This window comes from Lolium perenne, chromosome 2 (genome assembly GCF_019359855.2).
Source record: "Lolium perenne isolate Kyuss_39 chromosome 2, Kyuss_2.0, whole genome shotgun sequence".
Taxonomy (NCBI): domain Eukaryota; kingdom Viridiplantae; phylum Streptophyta; class Magnoliopsida; order Poales; family Poaceae; genus Lolium; species Lolium perenne.
This window is the reverse complement of record NC_067245.2, coordinates 217,165,800-217,191,018: the sequence shown is the minus strand read 5'-3', so window position 1 is coordinate 217,191,018 and position 25,219 is coordinate 217,165,800. Positions and strand designations below refer to the sequence as shown.

General features: G+C 49.9%; 1 protein-coding gene across 1 annotated transcript in view; it reads right to left on the bottom strand.

The window, feature by feature from the left end:
* Positions 1-5,663, bottom strand: part of LOC127334867 (uncharacterized) — a 29,148-nt gene extending 23,485 nt beyond the window's left edge. Inside the window, exons 1-4 of the mRNA XM_051361405.2 lie at positions 5,290-5,663; positions 5,077-5,182; positions 4,654-4,992; positions 4,274-4,416 (exon numbers count right to left, since the gene is read on the bottom strand). Of these exons, the coding sequence (XP_051217365.2) occupies positions 4,274-4,416; positions 4,654-4,992; positions 5,077-5,182; positions 5,290-5,454 (753 nt within the window). The 5' untranslated portion in view covers positions 5,455-5,663. The remainder of the gene's footprint in view (positions 1-4,273; positions 4,417-4,653; positions 4,993-5,076; positions 5,183-5,289) is intronic.
* Positions 5,664-25,219: the final 19,556 nt, after the last annotated feature.

Genomic DNA, 25,219 nt, shown 5'->3' with positions numbered 1-25,219 from the left:
CGGCTCCTAGCTGCCGGCTTCATCATGGAAGTGCTGCACCCGGACTGGTTGGCGAACCCGGTCCTGGTGTTGAAGAAGAACGGCTCCTGGCGCATGTGTATCGACTACACCAGCCTGAACAAGGCGTGCCCAAAGGATCCCTTTCCCCTGCCGCGCATAGATCAAGTCATAGACTCGATCGCCGGCTGTGAATTGTTGTCTTTTCTAGATGCCTATTCAGGCTACCACCAGATTCCTTTGAATCCGGCTGATCAAATAAAGACTTCGTTCATTACCCCGTACGGGGCTTACTGCTACACGACTATGCCATTCGGCTTGAAAAATGCAGGCGCCACCTACCAAAGGTGCATGCAAAAGTGTTTGCAGGATCAAATCGGCAGAAATGTTCACGCATATGTGGATGATGTCGTTGTAAAAACCAAGGAGACGCCTACCCTCCTTGACGACCTGAGAGAAACCTTCACCAATCTGAGAAGATTTCGGATGAAGCTCAACCCGGCCAAGTGCACATTCGGCGTGCCGTCTGGCCAGCTCCTCGGCTACCTCGTCTCTCAGCGAGGGATTGAAGCCAACCCGGACAAGATCAGTGCCCTGGAGAAGATGGAACTGCCGCAGTGCCTCAAGGACGTCCAGAAGTTTGCTGGCTGCCTGGCCTCCTTGAGTCGCTTCATCAGCCGGCTGGGAGAGAAGGCACTGCCCCTGTATCAACTAATGAAGAAGGCGGACAAATTCGTCTGGTCACCGCAGGCGGACGAAGCCTTCCGTGACTTAAAGCGCGTGCTCTCAACTGCGCCAATCCTTGCAACGCCGGCTTCAATGGAGCCGATGCTGTTGTACATCGCAGCCACCAACCGAGTGGTTAGCGTTGTCCTGGTGGTGGAGCGCAAAGAAGCCGAAACAGAGAGAAGCTGGTCCAGCGCCCGCCTATTACCTCAGCGAAGTGCTCTCCCAGTCGAAGCAAAACTACCCCCACTACCAGAAGGTCACCTACGGCGTGTACATGGCGGCCAAGAAGCTCAAGCATTACTTTCAAGAACATCCTATCAGGGTGGTTGCCACAGCGCCTTTGGCGGAAATCATCGGCAGCAAGGATGCCAACGGCCGGGTTGCCAAGTGGGCCCTGGAGCTAGCCGCCCACACTATCCTCTACGAGCCACGCACAGCCATCAAGTCGCAGATCCTGGCGGACTTCTTCGTCGATCGGGCTGAGATGCGCACTCGCCGCCTGTGCCGGATTCCACACATTGGAAGATGCACTTCGACGGCTCGAAGATGCGCAACGGTTTGGGAGCCGGCATCGTCATCACCTCTCCCAAGGGAGACCGGCTGGACTACGTCCTGCAGATCCACTTCGCCGCATCCAACAATGTGGCGGAGTATGAAGCGCTCATTCATGGGCTGAAGCTGGCCAAGGAGATTGGCGTGCGTCGCATACTTTGCTTCGGCGACTCCGACTTGGTCATACAGCAAGCATCTGGCGACTGGGACGCGAAGGACGCCAATATGGCCTCGTACCGCTTCCATGTCCAGCAGCTATCCGGCTTCTTCGACGGCTGCGAATTCCACCATGTGCCACGAGCAAACAACGAAGCGGCTGATACCTTATCAAAGATTGGCTCAACCCGGCAAGCCATCCCGCCGGGTGTCGCCTTGGCGGTTCTCAAGAAGCCGTCCATCACACCGTCACCGGACTCGGATTCAATATTCGTGCCGGCTGACCCGGGGGCTGCTCAGCCGAACCCGGGGGCTTCATCGCCCAAGTCGGGGGCTAACAAGCCGAACCCGCCGGCTAGCATGCCGAACCCGGGGACTCTTCAGTCCAACCCGGGGGCTTCATCGCCAAACTCGGGGGCTAGCAAGCCGAACCCGCCGGCTAGCAAGCCGAACCCGGCGACCATGCAGTCGAATCCGGAAGCTCCCACGCAGGAGGCCCTGTTAGTCACCGTATTCGAGATAAGATGCGTACCTTCATGGGCACAAGAATTCCTCTCCTACCTCACCGACGGTGTGCTGCCTGATGATAGAGTCCATGCCAGGCAGATTGAGAGAAGGGCCAAGGCCTATACCATCATCAACCACCAGCTGTACAAACGCAGCGTAAGTGGGGTGTTCCAGCGGTGCGTCGAGCCGGCTGAAGGGATTGAACTCCTACGGGAAATCCATCAAGGAGAGTGCGGACATCACGCCTCATCCAGAGCCATAGTGGCCAAAGCCTTCCGGCACGGCTTTTACTGGCCGACTGCGCTCAGAGACGCAGAAGATTTGGTGAAGAAGTGCAACGGCTGTCAGCGCTTCTCAAAGCAAAGACACCAGCCGGCTTCCGCCTTGAAAACCATCCCCATCACATGGCCATTTGCCGTATGGGGCTTGGATATGGTGGGCCCATTCAGAACAGCGCGAGGCGGAATGACACATCTCTTGGTGATGATTGATAAATTCACCAAGTGGATCGAAGCCAAGCCAATCAAGAAACTGGACGGGTCCACAGCCGTCACATTCCTCAAGGAAATCATTGTGAGATTCGGCTACCCCCACACCATCATCACCGACACCGGCACCAACTTCTCCCAAGGCATCTTCTCTCGCTATTGCGGGGAAATGGGGATCCGGATGGCCCTATCTTCTGTGGCACACCCAGAGTCCAACGGACAAGTGGAAAAGGCTAACGGCTTAGTCCTAGCCGGCATCCGGCCCCGGCTGGTGGAGCCGCTCGAGCGAGCAGCCGGCTGCTGGATTGAAGAATTGCCCAATGTGCTGTGGAGCCTGCGCACAACGACAAATCGCTCAGTCGGCTTCACACCATTTTTCCTCGTATACGGGGCCGAAGCCGTCCTGCCGACTGATATCGAGCACGACGCGCCAAGGATCAAGCTCTACACAGAAGCCGAAGCCAAAGAAGCTCGCGAAGATGGAGTCGACCTGGTCGAAGAGGCCCGGCTGCTGGCTGAGTCTAGATCTACCATCTACCAGCAAAGCCTCCGACGCTATCACAGCCGGAAGGTCCAGCCCTTAGCATTCCGAGAAGGAGACCTAGTGCTCCGACTGATCCAGAGGACAGCCGGACAGCATAAACTATCATCCCCATGGGAGGGTCCCTTCATCGTGAGCAAGGCAGTAGGCAATGATTCCTACTATCTCATAGATGCCCAAGAGGCTAAGAAAAACAAGCCGGACAAGGCTGACGAGGAGACTAAGCGTCCCTGGAATGTCAGGTTACTCCGCCCATTTTACACATGAGAGCAGGAATGTATGTATCCCTTGTATCCCTTTTGTGAGTTATGAAAAAGCTCGCGCCAAGAGCGCCGTTTCCGACAAGTTCTTCGCGTATTTTACCTTGTTTCGCCAATTGGCTTGAACCCTCTCACGCGGCCGGCTCAGTAACGTGATCCGGTTTCCGACAGCCGGCTTCCGATCCAGCTACAGACCGCAACCCGGCTGTCCGGCTGGCGGGAGTAAGGCCTAGGGAGCCGGCACGCGAAAAACGACTAAGAGAAAGAGTAAAAGCGAGTTGACTTGCAACTTTTCACAAAAGTGCCGGATTGCCGAATTCAGCTCGTTCGACTGAAATACTGTCGGCCTCACCCAGCGGCCCGCTCTTGATCCGGCGACGGACCGCAAGTCGGACGTACGACCGGCAAGGGCACAGCCAAAGAGTGGGGCGGATGGGAAAAAGCGAACGAGTCGAAAGAGAGCAACTCGGCACACAAATGATTAACAAACACACTAAAGTGTGACTTAATAAAAGGATAATAATATTGTCTTACATCTGCACCCGGCATCCCGGGGATTTAATAAACTGTCTTGCAAAGGAACAGCTGAAAAGCAGGAAATCTAAGCCGGAGGGGCATCAGTGGAGCCGGCGGCCGGGTCGCCCTCAGGCACATCTTCCGCCTCCTCGTCATCCATGTATTCTCCATCGGATGGAGGAGGGTTCGGGTCCGCGACGAAGAGCGTCTTGTCGACGAAGTCGGCGATGGTGCTGGCCCGAGCAAGGCGGGCGGCCTTGAAGTCGGCTGGGAGCTTGTCCTCCACGCCGGCTCGCCGGAACTCAAGCTGCCCCAGGTCCACCTCGTTGTACCAGGAGAGGACGAAGGACAGCGCCATATCGGCACCGGCGCGCGTGGCCGACTCCTTCCAGTCGAGGAAGCGGTCCGGCGCCTGCTCCATCGAGGAGATGAGGCCGGAGATGTCTTGCGGCGCCGCCTCCCTGTGCCACAAAGATGGGCACCAGCTCTTCGGCCGCCTTCCGCAGCTCCCAGCCGAGCTTGGTGACGGGCTCGATGCGGGCAGCCATGGACGCCAGATGATCCTCCATGGAGAAATACTCCGAGCTGCCCTCGCCGGTTTCCCGCCTCCTGGAATCGCGCGCGACGCCAACGGCTGCCAAAGCCGCCTCCTGCGTCTCCGGGAAGGCCGCTGCAAGAAGAAGAAGCAAGTCAGAAACCATCAAAGCCGAAATAAGCTGAAAAATGCAAATTTTCGAAGTCCTAAACCAAAAGGAAAAGCCTGGCGGCAGCCGGCAAGAACCGACTGCCACCAGCCCAAAGATGAGGATAACGAAGAAATCAGAAGTTTCGGCTGCCGGCTACCAACAAAAGCCGGCAGTCGACAGCCGAAAGCCGGCAAAGGGAAGGAACATAAAGATGCACTCACCCGCCAAGCCGCGATCAAGCGCGCTGAAATCGTCGGTCCAGCGCTTGGCGGTAGCCGTCAGCTCCGTGGACTTGACAGTGACCTCCTCCTGCAGCGCAAGCCGCTGCTTCTCCACCTCCGACAGCCGCCGGCTCAGATCATCCACCTTCTCCTTCTCCGCCGACCTGAGGGAGTTGAGCTCGGCGATGTGGTTCTTCTCCAGCAGGCGCAGCCGTGTCAGCTCCTGCTCAGCCAGCTTGAGCTTGCCGGCGGCGGATCGGCCCGCCTCCTCGCTCTCGGCGCACTGCGCGCGAGCGGCTCGGAGATCCGACTCCAGCTGAGGGACTTTGGCGGCTTCAGCTGCGGGGCGGCCGGAAGGAAATATCAGCCAACCAAGATTAAAAAGAAAATAAGACGTCAAGTCGAAAGAAGCGTAGAGCTCACCCTTGACGGCCTCCAGCTCACGAGCCAAGGCGGCCCGCTCGATCTTGGCCCGGTGGTAGCTGGTCACCACCTGGTTGTACAAGACGGTGCGCCGCTCCTCAACCGTCTGAAAGAATCAGTTGTTTAGACGAAACCTGAGCCGACTTCAGGCAGCCGGCCCACGTCTCGGAGGGCTACCAGGACGAGAAAATCGCAGAAGAAAAGAAAACACACCTTCTCAGCATCCTCCAGCGTCGCCAGCTGGGCAAGGGTCTCGGCGGCCTTGGTCTTGAGGCTGGCGCGGTAGCCGGAGAAAAGCATCTTCATGGGCGCCGTGCCAGGCTGCCCCTCCCGGCTGAGTACCTCGCAGGAATTCGCCTGATGCCATGCCCTCTCCATGGTTCCTGCCGAGCCGAAGCTGGAGTCGGAGGCAGACGGCACAGCCACCAACCGGGCACCCTTGGCCACATGAAGGCCCTCAGACGGGCCCGCTGGGCCCTCCGTCCTCACCAGCGCGCGCGAGTCAGCGTCCCCAGTGCGCGCCGGCTCGTCCCTTGCCGGCTCCTGCCTGGCCGGCTCCTCTGGTGTCGGCTGCGGCGGCGGCGCCGCTCCGGCGCAGCGGATGGCCCAGCCCGGCCCGGTTGTCTCCGGCGCCCGGGCGCCTCCGGACTCTCGTCCAACTCCACCACGGTGGGCCTGCTGCCGGCTCCGGCCGCAGGCGGCGCGGCCCCCGCCAGCGCCAGTCCTAGGAGCAGCCCCGCCGGCTCCGGCTCCGGTTGAAGGCGGCATGCCCCGCCCGGCCCCGCCGGCTGGGTCCGAAGAGGCGTCCGGCGCGGGAACATGTCGTCCAGCGTCGGCTGCCGCGTTGGCTCGACCCGCGTGCCACGATCTGGCGCGGAGGCCAACGGCACGGCGAAGGAAGAAGCCCCTGTCGCAGGCGGCGGCGGCGTAGGTGCGCGCGAGGAAGGCTGCGGCGTCTGCTCCCTCCTCTGGCGCGGAAGCGGCGACACAACGCGCGGAGCTTGCCGGGAGCCGCCGCCCTGGGCAAACTTGATAGGGGCCCTAGCCGGATAAACAGAAAGATAATAAGCACAAAAGTAAGGGAAGAAAAGGAATCAAACAAGAAAAAGAGAGAGAACTCACCCGGCTTGCTCCGGGACCTTCTTCGGCGGCTGCCGGCGCTGCTTCTTCGCCCTCGACTCCGCGGCGGCGGTGGAGCCGGCTCTCTTCGCGCCCTTGGGCGCCGAAGTCGCCGTGGTGCTGGGCGGCCTCGTGCGCAGGGGCACGGCGGGGATTGGCCCCGTGCCGGACGTCGCCGGCTCCTCCTCCTCCTGGTGCTCTGGTGAAGGGGGCGGATTGTGCTCCCCCTGGCCGCCTAGATCAGGCGCCTGCGGCAGGTCGTCGTCGCCGGCGTGTTCGCCGGCTTGGTCAGCCGGATCGACAAGATCCGGCGTCCACCTCTTCGTCGCCAGGTCGCCGTCCTCGGCGTTCTGGCGCTCAAAAACCTAGAAAGACAGAAAAACATGAGCATATGACAAGCCGGAAGTCGGCAGAAGAAAAAGGAAGTCGGCCTCGCAGCCGCAAGCCGGAAAATGGCAAAAACACGAAGCTTACCCGCGCCGGTGGATGGTTCCTGTCGCAGGGCACTAGCCCGTAGCTCCAGTCCTCCGCCAGGTTCGCCTTGGTGATGTGGTTCACCCGGCTGGCCACCTGGGCCTTGGTGAGCGGCACCTTGGACGTCCGGTTCGGATCGAGCCGGCCGGACATGTGCCCGATCTTGTGGGTGCGCATCTGGAGCGGCAGCACCCGGCGCTCGGCGATAGTGCAGAGGAGATCTTCGGCAGTCAGCCCGCCAGCGGTGGCTGTCGCCAGGAGATCCCAGAGCAGGTTCACCTCGGCGTTCTGGTCCGTCGAGCGGGCGTTGTGGCTCCAGTTGATCCGGCCGACTGGAGGAGCCGGATTGAACTCCGGCAGGTTGATCCGGTCGACGAGCTCCCCCTCGTTGCGCACGTAGAAGAATGACATTTGCCAGTTCTTCACCGAGTCGACGGTGGGGATCTTGGGGAAAGGCGTACCAGGTCGGGTGTAGATCGAGGCGGCGCCGCAGGCTCGCAGGCGGCCGTCGTTGGTCTGCGCCTTCAAGAAGAAGAGCCGGCTCCAGAAGTCGATGTCGGGCCACAAGCCGGCGTAAGCCTCCATGAACGCTACGAAGCAGCTCAGGAGGACGCACGCGTTGGCCGGCAGGTGGTGCGGCTGAAGGCCGAAGTGGTCGAGGAATTGCCGGAAGAAGGGCGAGGCCGGCAGACCCAGCCCGCGATCAAGGTGCGCGCCGAAGACGACGCGCTCGCCGTTCCTCGGCTCGGGCTCCGTCTCCTCGCCGGGCACCCGCGTGATGACCGACTGCGGGATTCGCCGGAGGCGTACTAGGCGCTCGATGTCGTCCTCCTGCATGTAGGAGCCCCTCCACGATCCGCTGGGGGACGCCATTGACGAGGTCGAGGAAGAAGATGACCAGGAGAGGCTGAACGGCGAGGAAGAACCTTGCGATCGCGGCGGCGACAGCGGCGGCTGAGGACGCTCCGTCGAGACGCGCGGCCCCGTGGCGCCGGATTGGCGGAGTGGCGGCGGCGGATCGGTGGAGATTCGCCCGCCGGAGTTCGCCAGCGGAAGATGTTCGCCGGAGCAGCGGCGAGCTCGAGCGCGCAGAGGATAGCGATGGGAGCGAGAGTGCGAGGAAGAAGAAGTGGCAAGTGGCCGCCTCGAGGCGCTCCCCCGCGGCATTTATAGCCTCCTGCCGCGGGCGGTTGGCCTCCAAGTGGCGGTCGTGGGCCGTAACTCCCCGGATTTACTGCGCCGTAACTGCGCGTAACTCCTCCCACGTCCACAACGGTTACCGGAAACGGCCACACCACGTCGCCCACTACCGCACCGGATCCGGAGGGACATTGATGTGACCAGACGAACCGACCGCCGGGCCAGGCGTCAGACCCGTCAAGTCGGGCGCAGGACCCGAGGCGGCGGAGACTCCGGCGCGCCGCGAGCCGGAGCCGAACCAAAAGTTCCACTCAAGCCAAAATCCATCAGCAAGGCGGAGCCGCCGTCAGATCTTGCGAGAAAGCAAAAATTGTACAAGTGTAAAAAGCGGCCGGCTGGGGAGCAGCCGGCATGAACAAGCCGGATGAGGGCGCAGCCGGCTGAATGGAAATTCTCAGTCGGCCCCTCCAAGTGCCGTCTAATATATTCGAGAAGCCAGGAAAACCTGCCTAGGTCCTTCTAAACGCAGGACCTTGCCAGCTTCGGGGGCTAATGTCGGGGGGAAGACCCCGGATAGGGCAATGGACGCGGAGCAGCCGGCTGGCCACTGGCCGGCTCGCGGCAAAGGCCGGCTGTGGAGCAGCCGGCTGGCGCCGTGGCCGGCTGGTCCGGAAGCCGGCTGGTTCTAGGTCCTAGTCGGCCTGGCTGCGGCCACCAATGCTGTAGCTGGGCCGGCTTCTACAAGCCATATCCGACTGGGGTTTGTACCTCAGACCGACTCGAGGCTGGCGAGTCTTGCACTGGAAGGAACCGGGTTGGTGATCCGGGTTCCTAAAGTCCACACTGACTCCATCTTCCGTAATGCGCGGGGCACTGTGGAGCAATAGTGCCACGCGCCGGACAGGCCGTCAGAAGCTTACGACGATCCGTACTGGCTACAGTGGCCGACGGCGACAGGGACACCTCCTCCATACCGCTGACCGTGGCAGCCGGATGGGACAGGCCACGATGCTCAACCACTCCTGACGTCACCGCCTCGGGAAGGAGCGGGAGCCGAAGCCGGCCAAGCCGGCCAGTAGACTATAGGGTCTTATATGTAAAGTGCCGGTGCCTATATAAGCCGCACTACCCCCTCTCGTGCAGGGGATCGATCATTGATTGCTTTCACCTACCTACAGAGCTGCCCTGTGAGAGAGACCATCGTCTCCCTTAGCCTCTCAGGGCCAGCCGGACACAGCTCTAGGAGCACCACTGTACTGTGTGATCATCATATACACTCATAGCAGGAGTAGAGGTTTTACCTCCACCGGAGGGCCTCGAACCTGGGTACGTCGCCGTGTCGCTCGTGCCCATACCCGCTTCCGGATACCGCCGTGAGATCCCTCAGGAACCACTTCGATTAGCCACCCTATGGCATATGCCGTGACGATACCACGACAAGTGGCATGATCTTAGATTTAAGCTCTATACTTATTGCTTAGATTGTATCTACAAGTTGTTTGCACATGTCTATGTCCGGAACCAAAGGCCCCAAAGTGACAGAAATTGGGACAACTGGAGGGGAAGGCTTAGATATGAGGATCACATGTTTTCACGGAGTGTTAATGCTTTGCTCCGGTGCTCTATTAAAAGGAGTACCTTAATTTCCAGTAGATTCCCTAGAGGCCCGGCTGCCACCGGCTGGTAGGACAAAAGATGTTGTACAAGTTTCTCATTGCGAGCACGTATGACTATATATGGGAAACATGCCTACATGATTAATGATCTTGATGTTCTGTCTTAATGCTATTTCAATCCTATCAATTGCCCAACTGTAATTTGTTCACCCAACACTTGTTATTGGAGAGTTACCACTAGTGTAGATAGCTGGGAACCCCGGTCCATCTCTCATCATCATATACTCGTTCTACATGACATTGGAAGTAGTATCAACTATTTTCTGGTGCCATTGCTCTCATATTACTGCTACTGCTGCTGTGTTACTGTTACCACTGCTCTCATATTACTGCTGCTTTCACATCACCCCTGTTACTAGTGCTTTTCCAGGTGCAGCTGAATTGACAACTCAGTTGTTAAGGCTTATAAGTATTCTTTACCTCCCCTTGTGTCGAATCAATAAATTTGGGTTTTACTTCCCTCGAAGACTGTTGCGATCCCCTATACTTGTGGGTCATCAAGACTGTTTTCTGGCGCCGTTGCCGGGGAGGCATAGCTCTACTCATAAGTTCACCTGGGGAGTACACTCTACCTCTCTCTCTGTTTTATTTTATTTTGTTTTGCCTAGTTTACTTTTGTCTAGTTTATTTGTGCTTAGTTTATTTCTGTCTAGTATTACTTTGCTTAGTTTACTTTTTTCTAGTTTCTTTTTGTTTTGTTTTACTTTTCTCTTATACCCGAAAATCCATAAAAATTTGAAAAACCTAAAAATTAAAAACTGTTGCTATGGGAGAACCTACAACCTACTTGGAGCTTATAGAATATTATAATAATTATAGAGAATCAAGAGCGGGAAAAGTGATGAGTGCTGTGATAGAAAAATTGAATACAATTGCTAAAATCTTGCTTAAACTCCATGATATAAACTGTTGCTCTCAACAGGACACTAAACATCTTAAATTTCAATGTGGCTTTAGTGAGGAATTTTTAATTAAGAACTATAATCGGAATAGCTATATTCATTTTGGGTTTGAAGAGGTAGAACAATTTGTCATATTTATGGGAGCCTCTGAGATAGAATCCTTCATGGTTAAAAATTATGAAACTTGTGTTGTTTGTAAGGACCTTAAAGATTATGTCTCTTCTATCCTTAATTTTTGCAATGAAAGTTACACTGATAATCCTTATATCATTGATTATAAAGAGAGACTCATTAATGCACAAGAATGCACTCACAATTTGCAGGGACCTGTGGAAGAAGAAATTGATGAACCTGAAAGCTCATTGGATGAAAAAGAGGAGGAAATTGATGAACCTGAAAGCTCATTGGATGAAAAAGAAGAGGAGAGTGATGAACAAAAGGAGGAAGAATGGATTAGCTACCCATGCCAACCTTCTAATGAGAGTAACTCTTTATCTCTTACACTATTTGATTGTCCTCCATGCTTACCGAAAGAGGTTGAATGTTATGTTCCTGTGGATTCTCTTGAAATATTCCCTATGAGTAAAACTTGTGAGAATAATTATGCTACTGTTATTCATGATAATCCATGCTACTTTGATAAATCTTATGATAATGCTTTGTTTGTGCCTGATGTCGAAATGCATGGTACTAAAGAATTTTGCGTAGAAAATGTTTATGATAAAGCTCTTGATGATGGTCCTATGTTACTTGATAATATTAATTGTACTACTAATGAAAATGGGATTGGAGAGGTCTTGACATTATCTTTGAGTCCCATATCTCTTGAGATTGATCAACCATCTTGTTATATTATTGATAAAATTGTGTTTGAAAGTTTTAATCCCATTATTTTTGAGCTTGATAAAAATTATGTGTTTATGGATCATGAAAAGCATGCTTTATGTGATAGTTATATTGTTGAGTTTATCCATGAAGCTACTAAAAATTATTATGAGAGAGGAAAATATGGTTGTAGAAATTTGCATGATACTAAAACACCTCTCTATATGCTGAAAATTTTGAATTTACTCTTGTTTTATCTTCTTATGCTTGTCACTTTGTTCTTCATGAATTTATTTGTGAACAAGATTCCTATGCATAGGAAGTGGGTTAGACTTAAATGTGTTTTGAATTTGCTTTTTGATGCTCTCTTTTGCTTCAACTCTTATTTCTTGCGAGTGCATCATTAAAACTGCTGAGCCCATCTTAATGGCTATAAAGAAAGAACTTCTTGGGAGATAACCCATGTGTTTATTTTGCTACTGTTTTGTTGTGTCTTGGAAGTTGTTACTACTGTAGCAACCTCTCCTTATCTTTATTTTATTGCAATGTTGTGCCAAGTGAAGTCTCTAATAGAAGGTTGATACTAGATTTGGATTTCTGCGCAGAAACAGATTTCTATCTGTCACGAATCTGGGCTGTTTTCTCTGTAGGTAACTCAGAAAAATATTCCAATTTACGTGCGTGTTCCTCAGATATGTACGCAACTTTCATTAGTTTTGAGTTTTCTGATTTGAGCAACGGAAGTACCTGTTTAAAATTCATCTTTACTGGCTGTTCTGTTTTGGCAGATTCTGTCTCTGTTTTTTGCATTGTCTCTTGTGGACTTTAAGCAAGGCTTTCTAGACGTGGAGAGCTGTAGCTAATGTTTTATTGAGTTCTTGCAATGTGTCACTACAGGACCAAGGTGGATTCAAGTTTTTTGAGTACTAACCCCTCTAATGAAGTTTATGAGAAGTTTGGTGTGAAGGAAGTTTTCAAGGGTCAAGAGAGGAGGATGATATATGATCAAGAAGAGTGAAAAGCCTAAGCTTGGGGATGCCCCCGTGGTTCATCCCTGCATATTTCAAGAAGACTCAAGCGTCTAAGCTTGGGGATGCCCAAGGCATCCCCTTCTTCATCAACTTATCAGGTTTCTTCTATTGAAACTATATTTTTATTCGGTCACATCATATGTTCTTTACTTGGAGCGTCTGTTTGTTTTGTTTATGTTTGAATAAATTCGGATCCTAGCAATCCTTGTGTGGGAGAGAGACACGCTCCGCTTTTTCATATGAACACTGTGTTCTTAGCTTTATTTTAATGTTCATGGCGGAGTTGAAAACCGCAACACTTATTGATATTTGGTTGGAAACAGAAAGTGCTTCATAATGTCTTGAATAATTTGACACTTGGCAATTGTTTTGAGCTCTCAAGTAGATCATGATTAAGTTTTTTTCATGTAGTTTAAACCTATTAGTGGAGAACTACTGTAGAGCTTGTTGAAATTGGTTTGCATGATTGGTCTCTCTTAAGGTCTAGATATTTTCTGGTAAAAGTGTTTGAGCAACAAGGAAGACAGTGTAGAGTTTTATAATGCTTGCAATATGTTCTTATGTAAGTTTTGCTGTACCGGTTCATACTTGTGTTTGCTTCAAACAACCTTGCTAGCCAAAGCCTTGTACTGAGAGGAAATGCTTCTCGTGCATCCAAAACCTTGAGCCAAAACCTATGCCATTTGTTTCCACCATATCTACCTACTATGTGGTATTTCCTGCCATTCCAAGCAAATACTTCATGTGCTACCTTTAAACCTTAAAAATGCTTCTCAATTTGTGTTAATGTTTTATAGCTCATGAGGAAGTATGTGGTGTTTATCTTTCAATCTTGTCATTTACTTTTGACAGACTCTCACAATGGACTAGTGGCTTCATCCGCTTATCCAATAATTTTGCAAAAAGAGCTGGCGCGGGGTTCCCAGCCCCCAATTAATCAACTTTCATTAATAATTCTCTTCACATGTTTTGCTCTGATTCATCAGTAAGCAACTTAATTTTGCAAATAGACACTCCTTCATGGTATGTGAATGTTGGAAGGCACCCGAGGATTCGGTTAGCCATGGCTTGTGAAAGCAAAAGGTTGGGAGGAGTGTCAACCATAAATAAAACTAAAATACATGTGTAAACAAAAGAGAAGAGGGATGATCTACCTTGCTGTTAGAGATAACGTCCTTCATGGGAGCCGCTCTTGAAAGTCTGGTTGATAAGGTAGTTAGAGTACCCATTACCATTCATTGACAACAACAAACACCTCTCAAAATTTTACTTTTATGCTCTCTATATGATTTCAAAACTTAAAAAGCTCTAGCACATGATTTAATCCCTGCTTCCCTCTGCGAAGGGCCTTTCTTTTACTTTATGTTGAGTCAGTTTACCTACTTCCTTCCATCTTAGAAGCAAACACTTGTGTCAACTGTGCATTGATTCTTACATACTTGCTTATTTGCATTCATCATATTACTTTGTGCTGACAATTATCCATAAGACATGCATGTTGAAAGTTGAAAGCAACTGCTGAAACTTAAATCTTCCTCTGTGTTGCTTCAATGCCTTTACTTTGAATTTATTGCTTTATGAGTTAACTCTTATGCAAGACTTTTGATGCTTGTCTTGAAAGTACTATTCATGAAAAGTTTTGCTATATGTTATCTATTTGTTAGCAACTATAGATCATTGCCTTGAGTCACTGCATTCATCTCATATGCTTTATAATAGTATGATCAAGGTTATGTAAGTAGCATGTCACTACAGAAATTACTCTTTTTATCGTTTACCTACTCGAGGGCGAGCAGGAACTAAGCTTGGGGATGCTGATACGTCTCCAACGTACCTATAATTTCTGATGTTCCATGCTTGTTTTATGACAATACTTACATGTTTTGCTTGCACTTTATAATGTTTTCATGCATTTTCCGGAACTAACCTATTAACAAGATGCCGAAGTGCCAGTTCCTGTTTTCTGCTGTTTTTGGTTCCAGAAAGGCTGTTCGGGCAATATTCTCGGAATTCGACGAAACGAAGACCCAACATCTTATTTTTCCCGGAAGCATCCAGAACACCGAAGGAGAGTCGGAGAGGGGCCAGGGGGCCACCACACAACATGGCGGCGCGGCCCCAGGCCTGGCCGCGCCGGCCTACTGTGAGGGGGGCCCAGGCACCCTCCGACTCCGTCTCTTCGCCTATATAAGCCCTTTCGACCTAAAAACGCGATACCAATTGACGAAACTCCAGAAAGACTCCAGGGGCGCCGCCCCCATCCCGAAACTCCAAATCGGGGACGAAGTCTCTGTTCCGGCACCCTGCCGGGACGGGGAAGTGCCCCCGGAAGCCATCTCCATCGACGCCACCGCCTCCATCATGCTCCGTGAGTAGTTCCCCCATGGACTACGGGTTCTAGCTGTAGCTAGTTGGTATCATCTCTCCCATGTACTTCAATACAATGATCTCATGAGCTGCCTTACATGATTGAGATTCATCTGATGTAATCGGTGTTGTGTTTGTTGGGATCCGATGGATTGTTACATTATGATTGTCTATCTACAAAGTTTATGAAGTTATTGTTGCTGCAATCTTGTTGTGTTTAATGCTTGTCACTAGGGCCCGAGTGGCATGATCTTAGATTTAAGCTCTATACTTATTGCTTAGATTGTATCTACAAGTTGTTTGCACATGTCTATGTCCGGAACCAAAGGCCCCAAAGTGACAGAAATTGGGACAACTGGAGGGGAAGGCTTAGATATGAGGATCACATGTTTTCACGGAGTGTTAATGCTTTGCTCCGGTGCTCTATTAAAAGGAGTACCTTAATTTCCAGTAGATTCCCTAGAGGCCCGGCTGCCACCGGCTGGTAGGACAAAAGATGTTGTACAAGTTTCTCATTGCGAACACGTATGACTATATATGGGAAACATGCCTACATGATTAATGATCTTGATGTTCTGTCTTAATGCTATTTCAATCCTATCAATTGCCCAACTGTAATTTGTTCACCCAACACTTGTTATTGGAGAGTTACCACTAGTGTAGATAGCTGGGAACCCCGGTCCATCTCTCATCATCATATACTCGTTCTACATGACATTGGAAGTAGTATCAACTATTTTCTGGTGCCATTGCTCTCATATTACTGCTGCTTCGTGTTATGTTACCACTTGCTCTCATATTACTGCTGCTTTCACATCACCCTGTTACTAGTGCTTTTCCAGGTGCAGCTGAATTGACAACTCAGTTGTTAAGGCTTATAAGTATTCTTTACCTCCCCTTGTGTCGAATCAATAAATTTGGGTTTTACTTCCCTCGAAGACTGTTGTGATCCCCTATACTTGTGGGTCATCAATGCTACATGTAGTAATTCTAAAATGTCTTGGATAATTTGATACTTGGCAATTGTTGTGCTCATGTTTAAGCTCTTGCATCATATACTTTGCACCCATTAATGAAGAAATACATAGAGCTTGCTAAAATTTGGTTTGCATATTTGGTCTCTCTAAAGTCTAGATAATTTCTAGTATTGAGTTTTGAACAACAAGGAAGACGGTGTAGAGTCTTATAATGTTTACAATATGTCTTTTATGTGAGTTTTGCTGCACCGGTTCATCCTTGTGTTTGTTTCAAATAACCTTGCTAGCCTAAACCTTGTATCGAGAGGGAATACTTCTCATGCATCCAAAATCCTTGAGCCAACCACTATGCCATTTGTGTCCACCATACCTACCTACTACATGGTATTTCTCCGCCATTCCAAAGTAAATTGCTTGAGTGCTACCTTTAAATTTCCATCATTCGCCTTTGCAATATATAGCTCATGGGACAAAATAGCCTTAAAAACTATTGTGGTATTGAATATGCACTTATGCACTTTATCTCTTATTAAGTTGCTTGTTGTGCGATAACCATGTTCCTGGGGACGCCATCAACTCTTTGTTGAATATCATGTGAGTTGCTATGCATGTTCGTCTTGTCTGAAGTAAGGGCGGTTTTCACAATCAAATGGTTTGAGTATGCATACTGTTAGAGAAGAACATTGGGCCGCTAACTAAAGCCATGAATCATGGTGGAAGTTTCAGTTTGGACATAAAACCTCAATCTCTTATGAGAATATTAACGGTTGTTGAATGCTTAAGCATTAAAAGAGGAGTCCATTATTTGTTGTCTATGTTGTCCCGGTATGGGTGTCTAAGTTGAAGAATGATCAAAAGCGAGAAATCCAATGCGAACTTTCTCCTTAGACCCTTGTACAGGCGGCATAGAGGTACCCCTTTGTGACACTTGGTTGAAACATATGTTATGCAATGATGATCAGTGTTAACCCAAGCTAATTAGGACAAGGTGCGGGCACTATTAGTACACTATGCATGAGGCTTGCAACTTGTAAGATATAATTTACATGATACATATGCTTTATTACTACCGTTGACAAAATTGTTTCATGTTTTCAAAATAAAAGCTCTAGCACAAATATAGCAATCGATGCTTTCCTCTTTGAAGGACCTTTCTTTTACTTTTATGTTGAGTCAGTTCACCTATCTCTCTCCACCTCAAGAAGCAAACACTTGTGTGAACTGTGCATTGATTCCTACATACTTGCATATTGCACTTGTTATATTACTTTACATTAACAATATCCATGAGATATACATGTTATAAGTTGAAAGCAACCGCTGAAACTTAATCTTCCTTTGTGTTGCTTCAATACCTTTACTTTGATTTATTGCTTTATGAGTTAACTCTTATGCAAGACTTATTGATGCTTGTCTTGAAGTACTATTCATGAAAAGTCTTTGCTTTATGATTCATTTGTTTACTCATGTCATTACCATTGTTTTGATCGCTGCATTCATTACATATGCTTACAGTAGTATGATCAAGGTTATGATGGCATGTCACTTAAGAAATTATCATTGTTATCGTTTACCTACTCGAGGGTGAGTAGGAACTAAGCTTGGGGATGCTTGATACGTCCCAAACGTATCTATAATTTCTTATGTTCCATGCCACATTATTGATGATATCTACATGTTTTATACACATTATATGTCGTTATTATGCATTTTCCGGCACTAACCTATTAACAAGATGCCGAAGAGCCAGTTGCTGTTTTCTGCTGTTTTTGGTTTCAGAAATCCTAGTAAGGAAATATTCTCGGAATTGGACGAAATCAATGCCCAGGGGCCTATTTTTAGACGAAGCTTCCAGAAGACCGGAGGGGAGACGAAGTGGGGCCACGGGGCGCCGCCACACTAGGGCGGCGCGGCCTAGAGGGGGCCCGCGCGGCCCTAGCGTGTGGGGCCCCCGTGACGCCCTTTGACCTGCCCTTCCGCCTACTTAAAGCCTCCGTTGCGAAACCCCCAGTACCGAGAGCCACGATACGGAAAACCTTCCAGAGACGCCGCCGCCGCCAATCCCATCTCGGGGGATTCAGGAGATCGCCTCCGGCACCCTGCCGGAGATGGGAATCATCTCCCGGAGGACTCTTCACCGCCATGGTCACCTCCGGAGTGATGAGTGAGTAGTTCACCCCTGGACTATGGGTCCATAGCAGTAGCTAGATGGTCGTCTTCTCCTTATGTGCTTCATTGTTGGATCTTGTGAGCTGCCTAACATGATCAAGATCATCTATCTGTAATGCTATATGTTGTGTTTGTCGGGATCCGATGGATAGAGAATACTATGTTATGTTAATTATCAATCTATTACCTATGTGTTGTTTATGATCTTGCATGCTCTCCGTTATTAGTAGAGGCTCTGGCCAAGTTTTTGCTCTTAACTCCAAGAGGGAGTATTTATGCTCGATAGTGGGTTCATGCCTCCATTAAATCTGGGACAGTGACAGAAAGTTCTAAGGTTGTGGATGTGCTGTTGCCACTAGGGATAAAACATTGATGCTATGTCCAAGGATGTAGTTGTTGATTACATTACGCACCATACTTAATGCAATTGTCTGTTGTTTGCAACTTAATACCGGAAGGGGTTCGGATGATAACCTGAAGGTGGACTTTTTAGGCATAGATGCATGCTGGATAGCGGTCTATGTACTTTGTCGTAATGCCCAATTAAATCTCACTATATTTATCATATCATGTATGTGCATTGTCATGCCCTCTCTATTTGTCAATTGCCCGACTGTAATTTGTTCACCCAACATGCTATTTATCTTATGGGAGAGACACCTCTAGTGAACTGTGGACCCCGGTCCTATTCTTTACATCGCATACAATCTACTGCAATTGTTCTTTACTGTTTTCTGCAAACAATCATCTTCCACACAATACGATTAATCCTTTGTTACAGCAAGCCGGTGAGATTGACAACCTCACTGTTTCGTTGGGGCAAAGTACTTTGGTTGTGTTGTGCAGGGTCCACGTTGGCGCCGGAAATCCTGGTGTTGCGCCGCACTACATCCCGCCGCCATTAACCTTCAACGTGCTTCTTGGCTCCTCCTGGTTCGATAAACCTTGGTTTTTTTCTGAGGGAAAACTTGCTACTGTCTGCATCACACCTTCCTCTTGGGGTTCCCAACGGACGTGTGTCAACTGCATGCATCAGGCGTTAGGCTACAAGGACGCAGCAGATGGGGCTGATGTTCAGGTACAGTTCCTGGAGCCAGATGACTGGAGAGCCGATATCTTCAATTACTTGAAAGATTCGGCTCGGGGGGCACCTAAACGGATAAGATACAAGGCCATGAAGTATGTCCTTATTGGGGATGATATGTTCTACAGAACTTTGGAAGAGTTACTCCTCAAATGTTTGGGAACAGCTGAGTCAAATCGGCTCTTACACGAGGTACACGAAGGCGCCTGTGGAACTCACCAATCGGCTCATAAGATAAAATGGCTGATCAGGCGATCGGGATTTTATTGGCCCACCATGCTTGAGGATTGTTTTAAGTACTATAAAGGGTGTCAAGCATGTCAGAAGTTTGGGAGCATTCAGATGGTACCCGCATCAGCGATGAATCCCATCATCAAGCCATGGCCATTTCGAGGTTGGGGCATGGATATGATCGGCAAAATTAATCCTCCATCGAGCAAAGGCCATGAGTGGGTTCTGGCCATTACAGATTATTTCACTAAATGGGTGGAGGCCGTCCCTATGAAGTCAGTGGCATCGAAAGATGTTATCAATTTCGTGAAAGAACATGTCATTCATAGATTCGGGATTCCCCAGACTATCACGACCGATGGAGGTTCGGTTTTCATTTCTCGCGAGTTTAGAAAGTTCTGTGAGGACATGGGAATTAGGCTGATCCGATCGTCTCCATACTATGCTCAAGCAAATGGGCAGGCTGAAGCGTCCAACAAGAGCCTTATCAAGCTGATTAAGAGGAAAATCGACGAGCACGCTAGACGTTGGCATGAGGTATTGTCAGAGGATTTGTGGGCTTATCGCATGTCATGTCATGGAGCGATAAAAACTTCGCCATACCACCTGGTCTATGGACAAGAAGCCGTGTTGCCCTGGGAAATCACGGCTGGGTCGAGATGGATTACGTTTCAGAATGATTTAACAACTGAAGAATACGCAGCCCTGATGAGTGACAGCATTGAGGATGTAACGGAACTTAGACTGTGGTCGCTTGAGAAAATTAAAGAGAACAAAGCCAAGGTAGCTCGCGCGTATAATAAGAAGGTGAGACCAAAGAAATTCCACGTTGGTGATCTGGTATGGGAAGCTGTGTTGCCGTTGGGGACTAAGGATAAAGTGTATGGTAAATGGTCTCCAAATTGGCACGGGCCATACAGAGTCGACCAAGTTTTAAAGGGTAACGCATACATGCTCGAGGAGCTGAGCGGCGTGAAGTTCCCAGTGGCTGTCAATGGCCAGCATCTCAAGAAGTATTTCCCAAGTATGTGGGATGATGGGCAGTAAAATATGGGGGCCGACGATGCATGAAATCGGCCAGTAAATTTTTTTTTACTAAGACGCAAAGTACAGCCGATGCACAGACATCGACTTTATAATAAAAAAGCCGATGCGCAGCCATCGACTTTAGAGGTACAAACTATTACAAGCAAGTATCAAGTTACCGTTTGGATTTGGGGAATGTCTGCTTGGACCTGTCTAATTAGGTAACTGAGTTTGGCCTTTGTGGCGTTTTATGGTGAAAGACCGATGCGTTGCTATCGGTTCTTGGTGCGTGGACTTACTCTGATAATCGGAAGAATCAAGTTGGACAATCGGAGAAATCGAATTGGGAAACATTCTTCATTGATAAGAGGATTTCTTACAACTAAGAGCTGATTGCTCTCAAAAGGATGATCTACCACCTAAATTACTACTACTAGCCCTATACTAGGAGTCCCTAGTCTAGGGGCCGTCGCTGCCCTCGTCGTCGCCGTCGTAGCTGCCGTCGGTGCTGCTGCCGGCGACGTCTTCGTCACTGCTGTCGAAGCCGCCGGCAGGGGCTTCGTCTTCTTCATCATCATCGTCGTCGCCGTCATCCTCCGACCCGGCGCGGAAGCGCTTCATCGGCGGGTACTCGTTGGAGGAGGTGTCCTCCTCCGTTTCCTCATTCTCCTCGTCGGAGGAGATGTCTTCGCCCCAGAGAGCGTCGTCGTCGCTCTCCTCCTCCAAATCCCCATCAATGAGGAAATGGAGGTTGTCTTCCCCGTCGGTCAGGGATTCATCATCCTCTGACCAGACAGAGAAGTCCCAGTCCGCCTCGTCCCACTTCAGTGGGGCGAGGGCCTCGTACGCCGCCATCAGGTCGTACTCCGGCGTCGGCTCACGGGAGGAAGAAGAGAGGGAGGAGAGATCCGAGGAGGCAGAAGAGGAGGAGTCCATGGCAGAGGAAGGGGGTTTTCAGTGGCTAATGCAGAGCAAGAGGATGAGGAGGAGATGTGGAGGCGAACTGCTCGGATGAGGTTAAATAAAGGAGATACAGTGGAAGATAATTCAATGCTGTGGCAGTTTCGAGGATGCGGTGCCAAAACTGTCAAATCTTGCAGTGCGGAGAAGTTGAGAAGGCAAGGCATCATGATGAAAGGGCACTGTAGCGGTTCTGCTCTGCAACACATGACCCAATGAAGGAAAACAGAGTGGTTTTGGAATTATTATTGCCAAAACCAGGGGGGCATGTGTTATCACCAGATTTTGGCCAAATCAGAAGATGGGTCGTGATTGAGCTGGGCTTGGAAGATGTGCACTTGAAGCGTTTATGAATTGGCCTCGTGCGAGAATTTGGGCTAGATTGCCCGTGTATCTGTACATTATGGTAGATCGCATCTTAGTTTAGAATTAAGAGATAGAGTTTGGTCGTATACGACTAGGTTTATTCCAAAGATAGAAAGTTCCCGGACTATAAATTTGTACCTAGGGTTATTGAGAAAGGAGGACGACCACGTTCACAACAAACCAATCTAGGCGCATCGCCACCCCTTGTTTCGAGGGTTTCTTCCGGGTAAGCAACATGCTGCCTAGATCGCATCTTGCGATCTAGGCAGTATTAGTTTTATTCGTTGCTGGTGTTGCTCATGCTGAAGCCTTTTTGATGGCGAGCCACACCTTTATCGTAGATGTTTTGGGGCTGATGTCAATGCTTTTATGATATGCTTGCTTAACTACGCTGCCCCTCAATATCTAGCTGCCTTTGCACCTATTTTGGGTGTAAGGGCAGCATCTTGCTTGTTCTTTATTTAGTAGATCCGATCTGTTATAGTTGTTCCTTGTTCTCCAAGGATTAGTTTGATATCCGCATGGTTAGGCCTTGCAAACGGGTTGAACGATCCGGTAGTGCGTGAGGCATGGTTTGCTAGTCCTAGAAGGGATTGTTCCGGGAATTGACTTCATGTTGGTTTTTAGGCCTCTTTTAGGACTAGTTTTCCATCATCTTTCGTATCTGCTAGGCTCAACTACGTGTAGGATGTTCCGGTTATGCGGTGAAAACCCTAAACTGTCGTAGATTGATTTAGCTTTGTATTGATCAAGCAGGATCCCCATGTCATCGTAAATCCAACGTGAACCATGGGGCAATCGGCTCTTTGAGCCGATTCACAGGGCAACCTGAGAGCCGATCGGGCTCGCATTTAATGTTTACGTGTCTGCCATGCAGGAAACTAATCGAAGTAATCCAACACCTTCCTGACCAGGTATAGGTCAGGTGGCACGCCCTTGCGACCGTCAGGACGTGTGCCAGAGCATTGCGGGCCGTCGCCCGAGGGACCAGGGCCCACCAGCAGTCTTGGGAGCCTCCCGGCTCTCCGTGTTGCTCGTCGCTGCTCGCCGGTGGGTTTTGGCAGGCAACAAGATGCGGCGCTAGAGTTGGAACGATCGTGAACGTGCATGCGTTCATGGCCCAACACAAAGCACTTGGGATTCACCTGCGTAGCCTCCAAGCGAGTCACATGCGCTACCTGGAGGCGTTGAACGTGCCTACTGCACTCTCTGTATGTGACTGCTCTTTCTGTAGAGCAGCTTAAATTTATGTAAAATGTAGCTTATGTTGGATCTATCGGTAGTATTGTTGGATCTGTCGTGAATATATCTATGCTATGTTGGCTGCTGTATGCAGCTTATCCTATATTTTCTCTGGATTTGTGCCCTAGATTTCCTACCTGATTGGGTAAAAGCGAAGGTATAAAGAAATGAATGGCGTTAAAAAATAGAAGGAGAAGCTGCTCTAGATTTGCTACCAATTTGGGCAATCAAGAATGAATGAGATCGAGCGAGAGAGAGGAAAAAGTGCATTGAAAACTGCTAATCTGGGCGAAAGAGACAGAAACCACTCGTGCCCACGTCCCGGACCCACACGGCTCCACACGCTACAGCCCCACACGCTACGCCCCCCGCTCCGCTCGTATGACCAAACACGATCTCGTCCTTTCCCACGTGGTCCCTTTCTACCAGCCACACACGACACGGCCCCACACGATGCGACCCCACTCGTCAGCATGGAACGGTCGACTGAATGGGATTCCTCCCGTCCGAGCTCTTTGTGAGGGTTTCAGACAAGGGCTTGGGGAAAACTGAGGGAAAACTAAGGAGTTCGGGAAAACTGAGTACAACTAAGGACCCGAGGGCACGGAAATAGAAATCCCTAAATAGTAGTGGTCGAGCTAGTCCTGATCGATACAATACTTGTCGTATGTGGTGTAGCTGCAATCGGCGGTACCGCCGCGAGCATCTTGCAGATGACACACGGTCATAGCTGAAACCACCAGTGCTCCCAAGACTAGAGGAAGCCCACCGAGCATACAACAGTTTTGTGAGAACAACGTTTGTGATTTTGGTATGGCGATGTAGTCTTAGCCTCGTATGTGGTCAATTCCATCGTCGATGTTGTGCCGACTTGCAGTAGTACAGTTAGAGGGTGTTGGGTTGCATGTCCATCTCATGTGGATGATGTAGCGGCCGCGGTGGTGTGTCGATGGAAATGTAAACGAATACCATGTTGGAGCACACCTTGGTGATGTGGTGTCAGCGATGAAGCAACAAGTGTGATATAGTGCGTCGTTGAAGGCGACCTTCGCGACGATGTGTCTTGAGGCCTTACTGTCAAATTGACGAAGTCAAAAAATTTGCATCTTTTTCCACACTGGTTTGTCGTGTCCTGCCCGTCGAAATCACTTCTCGCTCATACTCAACTAAGATATTGGCACAATGCAGATCGTTCAGTGTGTTGTGCAGAAGAGTGTGTATTGTTGATGTAGGCAATCTCGACACAATGGTATGAATGCAGTTGACGCGTAATATGTGAGCCTGGGGCTTGTGTTTTCCTGTGAGCCAGCTCCTGGCAGACACGCCCGGCTCTTTGTAGGCGTACGCAAAGTCGCTGCAGTGGGCCCAACTGGCGTAGAAGGTACCAAGGATGATGAAGACCTGATGGAGTAGCTACCTGCACTGATGATTGCATGGATGAGTTGTTGAAGATCTGGCACCCAGATCATGGTGTCACAGAGGAAAAGCACCGTCAAGGGTCTACTGTGATTTTTACATAGTGTTGAATCTGGTACTCTAGAGGATCCAAAAAGAACGCAATGCAAGGCATACCACCCCCGGTGACATGGGCATACCCTTCGGGTACCCATTATTGGTATACCTGGATCGGCTCGGCCCAATATGGAGAAGGCCCAACAAGGCAACCCGAAGAAGTAGTCGACTAGGACTCTTGTAAAACCCTAGGCTGGTTGCATATATAAAGCTAGCCAGGGCACCCGAAATAAGGAGGACAACAGATAGACAAGAGATAGACAACATAGCTCCGCTATGGCGACACCCTGTAAACATACTTATGATCATATAGTAGATTGCTAGCAGCACGTAGGGATCCTCCACCGAGGGGACCCGAAGCTGGGTACGTCGTGTGCCTAATCTCGCTCCCGAAATCTCCATCGTCGCTCTCTCCCGAAACCAAATCTACAATACATAGGCATTGACAAGTTAATACCTTGTCAATTGGCGCCGTCTGTGGGAATCTGTAACGACTGGATTTTGTCATCCGGGCGGGATCCCTAACATCATCATCGGCTGTCTCGTTTGCGTCGGCGCCGGCGTGAACCAACACAGAGATTTCGTCGACTTCAACCACTACAGATCCCATCTAGAATCATGGAGGAAGCTCGCACGGTTTACTGTGTTTCCCAGCAAGAGGAACCAGCAAGGCCTGACGGACCTATTTACTGCGGTACCAGAGAAGAAAAGAAGATCGGGTGCGTCTCACGTACAGTCTTCAAATTTGTTTTTGGTCACGGACTCGTCATGGTTTGATGTTCCGAAAGTTACGGATCCGTCAAGATCTTTTACTGAACCTGGCTCAACGAGAACCTTACGCCAAGGAGGGAAAAATATTCGGCACACTGCTGTTGTGTCTTCACGTATAGAAGGGCTCCAAGCCGACAACTCGCGCACCTCCACTTTACGTGCAAATCTATATTCACGACAAGAACTGCAAAACTTCTCGACAACGAAAATCAGAAAACGTGAAGATCTGTCGGCACGCACCCATGAGTGCGAACTCGTCATCCGGCACAAA